Source organism: Pelophylax lessonae (genome assembly GCF_965119305.1).
Source record: "Pelophylax lessonae genome assembly, chromosome: 3".
Classification (NCBI taxonomy): domain Eukaryota; kingdom Metazoa; phylum Chordata; class Amphibia; order Anura; family Ranidae; genus Pelophylax; species Pelophylax lessonae.
This window is the reverse complement of record NC_138770.1, coordinates 293,401,577-293,415,858: the sequence shown is the minus strand read 5'-3', so window position 1 is coordinate 293,415,858 and position 14,282 is coordinate 293,401,577. Positions and strand designations below refer to the sequence as shown.

At 36.6% G+C, this 14,282-nt stretch overlaps 1 protein-coding gene across 1 annotated transcript in view; it reads left to right on the top strand.

The window, feature by feature from the left end:
- The window catches only part of LOC309550476 (IgGFc-binding protein-like), a gene marked incomplete at its 3' end in the record, with an annotated part of 32,995 nt that overhangs the window by 6,798 nt on the left and 11,915 nt on the right, over positions 1 to 14,282 (top strand). Inside the window, exons 6-16 of the mRNA XM_082250846.1 lie at positions 107 to 393; positions 2,108 to 2,348; positions 4,884 to 5,001; positions 6,182 to 6,253; positions 9,011 to 9,252; positions 9,397 to 9,680; positions 10,982 to 11,259; positions 11,815 to 12,413; positions 12,510 to 13,071; positions 13,269 to 13,468; positions 13,728 to 13,947. Coding sequence (XP_082106972.1) covers positions 107 to 393; positions 2,108 to 2,348; positions 4,884 to 5,001; positions 6,182 to 6,253; positions 9,011 to 9,252; positions 9,397 to 9,680; positions 10,982 to 11,259; positions 11,815 to 12,413; positions 12,510 to 13,071; positions 13,269 to 13,468; positions 13,728 to 13,947 — 3,103 coding nt within the window. The remainder of the gene's footprint in view (positions 1 to 106; positions 394 to 2,107; positions 2,349 to 4,883; positions 5,002 to 6,181; positions 6,254 to 9,010; positions 9,253 to 9,396; positions 9,681 to 10,981; positions 11,260 to 11,814; positions 12,414 to 12,509; positions 13,072 to 13,268; positions 13,469 to 13,727; positions 13,948 to 14,282) is intronic.

The following is a 14,282-nucleotide window of genomic DNA, read 5'->3' as shown; positions in this document are numbered from 1 at the left end:
AAAATTTCTAAATGACATACTCTAACAAATGTATGATGATTCTGTCAGCCTACAAATTAATCTTTAATATAAATAAAAATTAATGTGTTTTGTTTTTTATTTTTAGATTAATGGGCTTGTTGTCTCACTGCCTGCTACCCCAGCACCTGGCATCTCAATAGGTTTAAGTGGTGCATTTGTTGTTCTACAAACTAACTTTGGTCTTGAAGTTAAGTTTAACGGTGATCATGAACTGTTTGTTAAAGTCAATGAAAACTTTAAAGGAAAACTGTGTGGCCTCTGTGGCACGTATAATGGTAACCAAGAAGATGATTTTCTTACACCAGAAGGTGTGCTTGCACCCACATCCAATGACTTTGGAAACAGCTGGCGTGTTCCTGATGCAGGCTGGAAGTAAGTATAGGCAAGAAATTCACATTGATGGTGATGAAGGCTCAATGCAAATATTGTAAGGGCCTGAAACGTCTGAGATTCATTTGTGTAGGGCTTTTCTAGTGATCAATTTTCTCATAATGAAAGTCTAGTTGTATGTTGCCTGGTACATTTTTCAATGCAGCCACTTACCGTTCTGCTCTTTGTAATAGCTGGTAATTTTGAGATCTTACTGACACACTCCATATCATGGATAACATGCAAATAGGTCACACACATTTTCCTAAGAAAAGGTAGAGCTTTAACTTTTTCTGCCAGACCATTTTTCTATTTTCCCACAATTTTTTACACATGTAAAGATCTGAATTTTTTGGCCTGAAAATTACCTCCAAGACAATATATAATTACTGAAAGTAAAAGCTGTATAAAATAAAATGACAGTAGTTGCAATTTTTATGTTGCATGATATTTCAGCAATTGTTTGTCAGACCCATGTTTTCAAAAAAAATACATGCAAATTAATTTTAGTGCAAACATGCAATATAACAACCAAACTTTTAGGGTAACCCCAGTTTAGGGGTGTGCCACTTATTGGTGTCATTATTAGTTATTTAACAGGTATATGTTTGGTAAATTCTTTTTAGTACATGATTGCAGACATTTAAAATGAAGGGAATTATTTCTTACTCACACACCCTCCACACCACTCTGAGGTTCTGGGTCACAATCCAACTGTGGATTCCAGCAGAACTTTGGGTTCTGTCACATCTCCTTTGCTGTAGGAATAAAAGCACAAATGTACAGCTGCACATTCATTTTTCCACCGCATATACTGTAAAACTTACAGTAACTGTGACATTAAAGAAATTGAACTACCCATCTTGTGCCATCATCCAAAGTTAAGTAGAGGAAAAGGAACTGTGAGGAATCGTGGGTCGGAGAACCAAACCGCAATTGATTCTTTTCACAAGAACATATGACTGGACTTTCTAAGGCACACCATAGAATGAATCATAGCGAATCATATAATTAAAAAAGAAAATATTTATTGATTACAACAAAAATAAAAAATGAGGACAAATGGACATATTTTCCTCATATGGACATACAACACATATAACTAGCAACTAGACAAATTTAAAATCAAATAACCCAAGACTATTTTTTACCCATATATAGTCAAAAGACCATGGGAAAAAGGTGTGGGTTATTAGTAATTTCACAATATTGAATATAGTATATATTTGTATAGTTTATATCTGATCTTTGGGTCGACGCGTTTCGCAGCGTGCTTCTTCAGGACCACAATTTTACATCAGAGATTTCTGTAACTGGGTGTAGCCAATGTCTCCCGGGCAGACATAGATGGCGCGAGAGAAGATATGTGAGGCAGAGCAGACAGATCTAATAGATCTTTTAACTTTTATGCAACTATTCGTGTGAAAAGTTAGTTAGATAGGGTTAAACAGGTAAGTCGAACCCGGATCAGTAAATCATTAATCCTCAAGTAACTGTGCAAATGGCACAGAGGCACTCTGTTCATTCCTTCCTCTGACTCTATGATTCAGTCCCACTGGGGATAAAAATGGATCAGAGGAAGGAACAGGTTGAGTGTTTCTGTGCCTAGACCAGTTTTTGTATGCAGCGGGAGCAGGGTACAGTTCTAAGTTTGTTTCTCAGAAAAATATGTATTGAACAATTAATATTTAAATGACATCAATGTTTGTCTCTCTAGATGTGAAGATGACATTGTTGATCCTCCACCATGTGATCCCACTGATGAGATTAATTATGAAGATGAATGTAAACTGATTGTAGCAGGAAATGGACCTTTCAAGGACTGTCACCCCCACATTCTTCCTCAGATATATTTTGAGAACTGTGTGTATGACTTGTGTGCCACTGGAGGCAACCAAGATCAGTTCTGCAATGCTTTAGAGGCCTATGCTGCTGCTTGTGAAAATATCGGTATCATAGTTGGTGATTGGAGAGAGAACACTATCTGCCGTAAGAAAGAATTACTTGACTATTTTCTTAAATTGGAAATTATTTATCCCACCACTGCCCCCCTGGCTTGCATTTCATAATGTGCATCTGCAAAGAATCAGAATCTGGATCTGGATCTTTTCTTCAAATTTGGCCTGGCCAAAGCAATGTTGTGAAATGCAAGTGAGGTTAGAGATGGAAAAGCAGTTGGTTTTTTTAGTTTTACTTTACTGTTTTCCAATATACAAATATTCTGCATAACCCTAAAAAAAATGTCTGTTTTTTTTTTTTTCAATTGACAGGTATTACAACAACCACTGCCACAGGTAAGGTGCTTTCAAGTCAGCTTAAACATATAAGTGGCTTAACCAATCACAATTTATATCAGGGAATGCACTAAAATCCGTTGTTCTATAGCAGATAAAAATAATTAGTTTGATATGCATTTCCAGGTGAAAACTAACATTATTACCCGCAGAGCAGTAAAGAAAGGAATGTACTATGGATGAAATACATTTTATTCACTTTGTATATATTGTAGGCTTGCATAATAGAATGATAATTATTCTTACCTACTGTATAATCCTGGATTAAATCTTCATTATCATTTGTCTTTCAAAGAGTAGATTTAATGCAATCTAGTTAGCATTTGGTTTCGTTCTGCTCAGGATGTTTATTTTAAGCTGTTTAATAATAACAGTAAAAAGTACATATAGCAATGTTCAACTATAATGTCACAGCTAAAATGATATAATGCAAATCAAAGAGGACAACAATTAAACTTAAAGCGGAACTTCACTCATAAGTCCTCTTTCCCTCCTCCCCCACCACATTTGGCGTGTCTTTTTTTTTTGGGGGGGGGGTGGTGATTACTAGTATTGACAGTTTGAAGTTCTCTTCAGACTCCTCTCTCCCTGCAGTCCTCTGAGACAGGTCACAGGTCCCAGAAGACTGTAGGACCATTCACAATGCACAGCCTTGTTTGCACAAGTGAAGCTGACAGTAGCATAGCTGGCTGTCCACAGTTTGGATTCCAGTTCTTGGAACCCAAAGGCTAGTGGAGAACTAGCTTAGGTGAGAACAGTGCTGGATCCCTGGACATGTAAGTGTCCTTTTGATAAAAGTCAGCAGCTACAAGATTTGTAGCTGTTGACTTAAATTTGTTTTTCCATAGTGAACAACCTCTCTAGTGTTGTGTGATGCTTCCCTTTGCTTCATTCATGGCCAGGACACCCTCCTGTCAATTAGCGATTAATCTCACAGTGGAATGTCAGTCTCCTGTAACACTTAAAGAGGAAGTAAACCCTCCTCAGGAAGTTGTACCTATAGGTAAGCCTATGATAAGGCTTACCTATAGGTACTGTAAATATCTCCTAAACATGTACGGTTTAGGAGATATTTACCTTTAATGCAGCCAGTGACGTCACTGGCGCATGCGCTCTGAAGGAACGGCTGATCGTGCCGTTCCTTCAGAGCCCCGTGCCGTGACCGTCGGCTCCCGCGCGCGTGCGCGGGAGTGATGTCACCGCGGCTCCGGCCAATCAGATGACCGGATACCGCGATCCCGGAAGATGGGCGACTGAACATGTCGCTCGTCATACAGGTAAGAGAGCGGCACAGCAGGGGCTCGTTCTAAGGTAAGTATTTCATAATGAGCTAGTATGCGATGCATACTAGCTCATTATGTCTTTCTCTTGCAGGTTGTAAAAAAAAAAAAAAAAAAATTTTAAACGACATCACATCATCAGGTCTCTGCTGCTAAGGAGGCAGAAAGAGGTCCTGCATACATTTCTAATTTAGACTCGTAGCATGACAAATTAATTTACACTTTCCTGACCATCCACTGAAATTATACTGAGCAGTCTCATACTATCCTGGGCAAAGCTGCAAACTTGAAACTCAGACTAGTGTTGTTGTCTGTTTGAAAGTACAGTGTGGTAGAGCTGTGCAGCAGAAGTAGTAGAACAGAAGTTTAAATCTATTAGCAAATGAAATAGTTCACGTGTTCCCATTGCATATGTAGCTGTTTGTCTACAGTCTGCTGTAGTGAACATATTTATATACTGTATATAGTTATGTTCTTGGCAGTTCTTGACAGTTGTTCAGTTAACTATAGTCCAGCAACTACAATTATCATATTACCAGTCATGCTGTCTGTCTGTAGCAGGTAATACCTAATATGACAGGTCATTCTTTACACATCCAATAGTAATATTATTTTATATAGAAAATCACAGTGCATATTTTATATCTTTCTATATAACCAAGCCGCTAACTGGTGGATAGGAACAAGGCATTTTTTAATCCTTTATTGTCTTTTGGTTTGAAGTAATCTTTTTTTAAAAGGGAAAACAGCACATTGCTCTTAGGCTTATATGACTTTTAAGGTTCCTATATTAAAACAAATCTAGTTTGGATGCCGTTTTACAAAACACTGATCTGTCCAGCAATTTTTCTTTACCTGTTTTCAATCTCAGAATTAATAAAATATTAACATAGGCTTTATTTTGTAATCTCTTTTACAGGCATTTCCTCATCAACCAGAAGACCAGGCACTCCAGCACCAGGTAAACCAGTTTGCTACTATGGAATTCATTCTGCTCCATCGTGTTGAAAGTGTCTCACCTTATGTTTTGTTGCATAGTATGTTTTCTAATGGCTTACGTTCATTAAACAATGAAAACATGAATAAAGGACCATTTATAAAATCATATACTTAATATATTCATCTCAAATCCTTTCATAAAAAACCTGAACTTTTGGAACAAACAATAAGAAGGGATTAACAGGACTGAAGCAGCCATATTCTGGAGCACCTATGCATGGCAACCATTCAATTTATAGCTTTCATTTTTAAAGCTTTAAGTAGGTATATGAAAACCCTTAAGTGACTAGTCTCTTTTGATGCACAGAGATTAAACAATTCCTCCTACATAAGTTGTACCTGTTTATCTGCAGCCCTGTCTCCTTTACAGGCTCATAAAGCACATATTTTATATATCATTTTTGAGCTCCAAAGTTGTTAGACAGAATTTCAAATCTATTAACAGATAAAACAGTTCACATGTGTATCCATTGCATACTGTATGTAGCTGTTTGCCCACATGCTACTGTATTAACATATTTGTATATACAGTTATATAGTTATGTGCCTGACAGTTGTTTGGTTAGCTATGGTCCAGCATATTACCACCACATTCACTCTTTCTTTAATCTGAAGCAGGTAATGCCTTAAATGACAGGTCATCCTTTACATGTCCTTTAGTATCATTAGTTTATATAAAAAAAATCACAGTTCATATGTTATAGCTACTAGGGATGATCGAACGGTTCGGGTCGACCATCGGTTCGGCCCGAACATTGGGTGTTCGAGGTTCGGCCAAATTTAGAACTTTTTGCCCAAAAAGTTCGAAATTCGGCAACCAGAACCGACCAAAATGCAATGGTTCAGGAAATGGGCTTTAAAAGCCTGTGATTGGACCAGAACCATTAGCAAAAGCCAATTGAGGGGGCAGGAGAATGCTAGGAATGTGATTGGAGTGACTAGGGGGTCCCTAGGCCAATCATTAGTGAATACGCCCCCCAGTATATAAGATAGCCCCCGCCAAATTCCTAGCATTGTTATACAGGACATGGAAGAGAGTGGAAGCAGCTCTGTTAATTTTATGGGGTTGTATGGTCCCCAATATAAAACAAATTTAGTGTTGAGTAATTTGTGTTTTTCTGAAACATATATCTGTGCTGCTATTTTTTTACCTGTTATTTAAAATTTCTGAAATTAATAAAATATTAAAATAGGCTTTATTTGTAATCTGTTTTACAGGCATTTCCTCAACAATCACTTCTACAAAAACTACAACAAAAACTACAACAAAACCAGGCACTCTAGCACCAGGTAAACCGGTGTGCTACTTTGAAATAAACTTTGCTTCCCCAATTGTGTGTGTGTTTTGCAATGGTTTACATTCATTAGGACATTAAAAACATGAATAAAGAGCAATGTATAATATAATAATAATATTAATAATAATAATTGTTTCTAGAAATCTTTAATAAAAACCTGCACTTTTGAAGAAGAAATAATGAGGAGCAGATAGAATATGGAACATCTGTGCATGTCAATCAGTCAGTTTCTAGCTTTCGTTTTCAACGTTTAGCTGAACAAAGCAGAAGTTTTAAGCTGGTTGGTTACTGTGAAAAGCTGACCCAGGTCCTCTCTGCTCCAATTTTAATAAATGCCCAAATCTGTCTTAAATAAGGATAGACACTGCCTTTATTTTTTTCATGTGCTAACTTATAATGGAGATTTTTGTGTTTTTAATAAATGTGATCTTCTGCACCACTTCTCTGAAAATGCATAATTTTAGGACACCTGTAAGGATATTATATTGAGAAAGAGTTTGGTGTCACTGTAATATTTCAAAATGCAAAATAAACTTTTTTTACTATTGGGATACAGTGGGGAGGGGGGTTAAAACCTGTAACCAAAGGAAAGGCTAGATTCCAGTTATGTTTGAGATGAGAAAAACTATCTTGGTGGTCACTGGATTCTGCCCAATTGAAAAAGGACTAGATGCCTACTCCTGCAATTTACAAAACATACACAAACTGTAACTGAGAGGGTGAAAGACAGTCTCCACAGTCCATAGGCTGGCGTCTCATGGATCCCTCTACACAAACCTCAGGAATCCCTTGTACAAAATTACCAAGGCAGAGCCCCTGAGTGTACTCTTTAGCACTCAGTTCACCTTTGCCTAGGAAAGAGCAGCCGTCAGGCAAACCAATCCTTGATACAAGAACAAAGCCTATTCAGATGATAATAATTATACAACAATTCTTGCTGATATACTTAGACAAATAGTGTACAGTATATGTCAGTAAACCAACAAAAAAATAATAAACAAATGTCAGAACAACCGCTGTGCCTTAATTTCCCCACAGATACTCAAATTCAGAAGCTCAAAAAAAATCAATCCCTCTTATAGTATAACACTGTGATCCAGTGACTATATGTAAAAAATATAGACATCAAAAAATAATAAATAAATACATGTTCAAAATAAAATACAAGTGGATGACGAATCAAAAAAAAAAGGTCAAGCACACTCCCAAGTTCTGTCCAAAAGCAATTCTTAAATTAAGAATGTATTCTACACTACCTATATTTACTCACATAAAAAAGCTGACCAAAGGCAAGCAAACTACACACTAAAAGTTGAAGCAAGGTCCTGTGGTTAGATCTAACACTTGACGACAGCTGAATATTCAGCTGGCCACTCAGCTCCAGGGTGCTCTTGGGACTCACAGGCTAGACCTCACATATCTGCTTACACTGTCTGGCTCCCCCCAACGCGTTTCATTACACATGACTTTGTCAAGGGGATCCCAGCTGAATACTCAGCTGTCAGCAAGCGCTGGATCTAACCACAGGATCTTCACAATTCGGTGTGCTTTCAGTCAGCTGATTCTATGTGAGTATGTGAATATGTAGTGTTAACTGTTTTGATGGAACAATACACCACTACGTGAAACTTCTCCTGTTTTAAGTTCACGCTGTGTCTGCCTATCTTGAGATAAGACAGGCACGCACTTTTGGTGAATGTGTTTCCTATTGTGTGGTGAAGAGAGCACTTTGAATCAAGATGGTGATTGCCCTGTTTGAAGGGTCAATGGATGCATTTAGTAGTCATTAAAAGGGACTATTTAAACAAAGGAAATACACTATTAATTTGGACACTTATTATTTGTATGTTGTTTTTGATGATCACTCATGATTTTACCAGTTTTCTAATTAATTTTGAACAGATGTATGAAGTATGTTTTATTTGATTCATCATCCACCTGTATTTGACTTTGAATGTTTATGTATTTTTTTTTTTTTTTATGTCTATATTTGTTACATACATTCATTGGATCACAACATTGCTCTATATGAGGGATTGCTTTTTTGAGCTTCATAAGTTGCATATTCAGATCCTTTTTAAATTCCCATCACACAATAGAAGAATGTACCACTAGAAGAACATAACATAAATCAATTTCTAGATGGCAACGCTATTTTTCTTTTAAGAGTCCTGGCAATCAATTAGTTCTCAATATTATGGTGCTGCTTTAAATTCTCCCTCTTCCACCAATTACTAGGAGCACTTATAATGCAAACTGTTGTTGTGTTTTTATTTATTTATTTTTTTACAATCTGTGTCTCATTTGTTTTTTTTATTATTATTTCCTTAATAGGAATTGGGAAGATATTTTCCAATGTGAGGGAAATCCACACTTACAGTAGACAGTTGTAAAGAAAACAAGTGTCCCCGTTAGTGTCAAATCAAAAGTTTGGATTTACCCTTACTTTTATTCCTGGGGATATTGAGATATTGATGATCAAGCAATTAGAGAGAATTAAACTTCTCAAGTCAAACCTAGAAAAACATTTTTCCTATAGTTTTACTTTAAAACTATTATCTATGAGCAACCATTGTAATAAATAACTGTACATATTTGGACCTGTTTCTATATACAATCTAAAGTAAACACTTGTTAGAATATTATAAAAACACAATATATCAATCTGCTTCAATTATATTCTTTATTTTTTGTACAACCTCTTGTTGGAGGTTATAGACTCATGTTGCTGCCCCTAATGTATTTCTAGGATCCTGTGAGATTAGTGGAGATCCTCACTACTATACCTTTGACAATCAGGTGCACCATTTTATGGGCACTTGCACGTATACATTATCTAAACTCTGTGAAGTTGATGGACACCTGGCAGAATTCAATGTAGAAGCAGCCAATGAGCACAGGGGAGGCAACACCAGGGTATCCTATGTCAAGTATGTCAACGTCGATGTACATGGTTACAGAATCACACTAGAGAAGAACAGAATAGTGAAGGTCAGTCTAACATACAAATATATATATATATATATATATATATATATATATACTGTATATACATACTGTATATGTACATTGCACTGAATCTTGTTGTAATTTTCATTTACATCATCAACTTATGTCATACATTTGTGCATACAGGTGGATGGAAAAGTTGTAATCTTACCCACTACCCTAGATCCTGGTGTTAATATCTACCTTAGTGGACATGATGTTGTGGTTACAACAGCATTTGGAGTAAGTGTGAGGTTTGATGGAAACCATAGGGTGGTGGTGACTATTCCAGGAGAATATGCCAACAAAGTGTGTGGAATCTGTGGAAATTTTAATGGAAACAAGACTGATGACTTCCTAAACCCAGATGGTGAATTAGAGTCAAACTCTAACAGTCTTGGTAACAGTTGGCAGGTTGACAATGACACCAGGTAGGTCATATAAGTACATTTTATTTGGTTAAAAAAAGTTAATAATTTAAATGTATTTAGGGTTTTACAGCCACTTTAATAACAGTTGTAATATCTGATATATCTGAAATATAAGACAGGATTATCCATAACGAGACAAACAAAAACAAAGAATAAAACAAACGGTATTTTTAGTCCCAGATTTTCCATTAGATTTCAAAGCCCAATTGAACTTTCAGTTTAAACTATCTAAATATATTCCAGGCAAGTTAAAGGAAAGGTGTGCAAAATACTACAGTTAGTTAAAAAAAAAAAAAAAAAAAACAACTACAGCCACGGCCTCAATAGAGAAGCCTTTTCCATGCCAGCATTCTGAAGGGTGAGATCCTTGCTTTCTGTGGGAAAGCATTGATCTCATTGCAGAGGTTTGACACATTCCCCTCTGAGTCAGACCTATAACTCTGCAATCAAAAAAGCGTAAACCTCCGGCATATTGGAGAGCACTGCAGCTGATGGCAAGGGACAGGCTTTTTTACTCAGGTTAAAGCTGCTTTAAATATGCCAAAAGAAAGACATTTACCACCTTTTATTTGGATGCACTTGAACTGCATTGTATTAAGCTGATGTAACTCTTTCAATACAACTTACAAATGTCATACACCAGTAGCAGGGGTTTTATACATTCTGTGTGTGCAAATCGGATAAGTCAACTGTCGGCTGTGGTATTGGAAGCTTCCACACACCTCTGGAACATTTTTCCCCCCTTGCATACACCCTGTCATGTTTCTCAGGCTCCGCACTCCCATCGGCAGATCCAGCCTGGCATGACAGAAACGAGAAAAAAATTTGTTTTTTTTTTCAAATTTTTTTTTTTCTTAATTTTGTTTACTTATCAAAAAATAAAAAAGCACAGTAGTAATTAAACACCACTAAAAGAACACTCTATTTGTGTTAAGAAAAAAAATGGCCTGGGCAGGAAGGGGCGAAAGTGCTCTTTATTGAAGTGGTTAAACAATTGTGCAAAAAAACACAAAAATCTCTCTGCACTTAAAGGGTTAAAGGTTCAGTTGAGCTTTGAAAACATTTAAAAAGGAAACACCCCTAACAATTGCTCCCTCAAATATAAATTTAGCACAGTTAATAAAAATTACTTTGCTAGATCTTACCTTTCAGTTCATATTAATCCGGATGCCATCTTAGAATAAAATGAAATGTTAACTATTGAAAAACTTAAGTAAAATGATTTTATATATAATAGTATTGACTTGAAATAGAGTACTTAATTGTGCTACACATAATAATTATATCATTGTATCTTGAAGATGCACTCCAGGAGAGGTTTATCCACCAGGCTGTACAGATGATGAGAAGGACATCATCAGCAGCAACAGCTTTTGTGGAATAATTACCAATAAGGATGGACCATTTAAAGACTGCCATGGTGTTATAGATCCATTTGTCTACTTCAATAACTGTGTCTATGACTTGTGTGAACTGAATCTGGATCCAGGTGCTTTGTGTGACAGTCTTCAGTCTTATGCACAGTCTTGTCAGGCTCATGGAGTAACAATAGGTCCCTGGAGAAATGACTCTTTCTGCCGTAAGTACAAAAGTATATTATTATACATAAACTGTTCTTTTTTACCCCAATACCTGATATATCATCTGTTCTTGACCTATCATCATGTACAACATATATCTTAGGGAATATCATTTTGGTTGTATCTAAAAGACATCCTATATATTCCTTTACAGGTTAGCAGTGATTTGTAAATCGATCTAACAATTTTTTTCTATTGTGGATCGTATATGTACTATGTTACAATGTTACTATGTTACAACAGTCCTGTGCTTAATACCCAGAACACATTTATGTGTGTATGGCCTTGAAAAACAGGTGTTAGCTACCGTATTCTGTAAAAATTTGCAGGACTCATGTTTAATCACCTTTTGTAGAAACGTTTGTCATGCTCTTTGGTCAAAAATTTATAATTTGGGTACAGCTTTGAAGTGCCCATCAAACAGTTACTATGAGCAAAGTGGAACGGCCTGTCCACAACATTTATTTATTTTTTTTACTCTTAATGTATATCTCTGTAAGACTATATGTGTATTTTGGGTTTTAGAACTATTTTTATTATGTTATATTTTACAGCTCTGAATTGCCCTCCAAATAGTCACTATGAGCAATGTGGAACAGCTTGCCCAGCTACTTGTGCCAAACCAGGATCGCCATCTAACTGCAATCTTCCCTGCACAGAAGGGTGTTTTTGTGACCCAGGATATTTTCTCTATGATAAGAAGTGTGTACCAAATAGTCAGTGTGGATGTTGGGAAGATGATAAACATTACCCGATAGGCTCAGAGTTCTGGACTGATGATACCTGCTCCACAAAATGCAGATGTCCCTCCGCTGGAGGTAGTTTAGTGTGCAATTCTGCTTCATGTCCACCTGGAACATACTGTGGCATAAAGGATGGAGTTCCTGGCTGCTATGATCTAACATTTGGCAACTGTGTAATCTATGGGGATCCTCATTATGACACCTTTGATAAGGAAACACACCACTTCATGGGAATATGCACTTACACACTCTCCAAGGTTTGCAGCAATTATACCAATTTGCCATATTTTAACATCGAAGCAAAGAATGAGCACCGTGGGAATCCAACTGTGTCTTGGGTGCAGAAAGTTATGGTGGAAGTGTATGATCATAAAATAACTATTGTTAAAAATGAGCCCAGTCGAATTTTGGTAAGTTCCAGAGAAAATATTTTTCATGTAGTTGTGTTTTCAGGTTTTTCTACATTGACTTTCAATATAATAATCTCTAATATTATTGCTTATCAGGTGGATGGCATCTGGACAAATCTTCCAGTCATCTTGGTCAATGGATCTCTGACCGTTAAACAAAGTGGTCGATATATCATTCTAGAAACTGATTTCCACCTCACAGTGTCTTATGACACTGACCATACAGTGAATGTTAAGGTTCCAACTACTTATTTCAATCAAACCTGTGGAATGTGTGGCAATTTAAACAACATTAGGCAGGATGACTATTTGATGCCCAATGGACAATTAGCTCAGAACTCAAATCAGTTGGGAAACAGCTGGCAGGTTGAAGATGATGATCCATTATGTACCACAATTCCTCCTACACCTCCACCACCATGTCCTCCAGAGACAGAGGAACTTTATTCAGGCGATAGGTTCTGTGGGTTGTTAACCAGTAAAGTTGGTCCTTTCAAGGCTTGTCACTCAGTAATCAACCCAGATCGCTTCTTTGACAGCTGTGTATTTGACCTGTGCGCACTTGGGGATGGAATTTTATGTAAAGCACTGGAAGCTTATGCTGATTCCTGTCAAAGAGCAGGAGTTAGTATTTCCTGGAGAAACTCTACTTTCTGCCGTAAGTTTTAAGGCTTCGCAAAATTCCTTATGCAATAAATGTATTATATTTAAATTAAAGTGATAGCATAGTATTTATTATTTTAAAATTCTGGAGTAAACAGTAATGATTACAATAGATAATACATTGAAAATATATGTTTTGATAGTTGCAGTTGCAGTTTTCATTCAGTGATAGTTTTTTTTTTTTTTTTTCAGCTATCCCATGTCCCGGAAACAGTCACTACAATCCATGTGCCAGTGCTTGCCCAGCCACATGCCTGGACCAGAATGCTCCAAATAACTGCAATAAGCCTTGTACTGATGCTTGTGAATGTGATAATGGCTTTGTGCTCAGTGGACACACTTGTGTTCCTGTTAGTGAATGTGGATGTTTTTATGATGGCAAATACTATCAGGTCAGTTCTTCTGTATGTCATTTTCCTTTTTTCCCTGTTAAACATGCATAGCAAGCATGCAGATAGTGAAAGTAAGGATGCCATATTTACTTTGAAACTATGATATGAAAAATTTTAAAGAATTGGTTTGATAACTGTTGCATTTGGGAAAAAAAAACAAAAACATTTGCATAGTGCTAAACATTTTAATGCTTATTTATTGATTTTTACTTCAGTCAGTTAATTTTCTTATTTCTTATTTTTATTCACATATTTTCAGAAAGGTGAGACGTTCTGGCAAGGAGAATGTGAAAGTCATTGCACATGTGTGGGAAACAACCAAGTGAATTGTAAGCAGCAGACCTGTCCACCTAATGAAGTTTGCCAAGTCCAGAATGGAATTAAGACCTGTGTGCCAAAAGTGACAAGCACCACCACAACTACTACAACACCCACCACCACTACCACAACCACTACTATTACTGCATCTACCAAGCCAGGTAAATTACTTGTAACAGGGAAAAGATTAAAGAATTCAAAAAGGATTAATGCAGAATGGGTAATTTTGAGGATGCTAACAGAGGTACCGGTTGCCAGTGGGACATTTTTAAATCCTGACTATTGTTCCTGGTGTTAGAATGATACTAATTAGTTTAGCTGTGACTTTACGAAGTGAACTGTGAAGTCACAGTGTACACCAAAAAAGTGTAACCCAAGTGCTATTGATCCAGGATATATCTTAGCAAGTGCAGGGAAAGGCTGCAGAGTAAACACGTCAGATTTGTAAAGGCTTTTATACTATTTAAAAATCTATATCACATAGGAAAACAAAAGT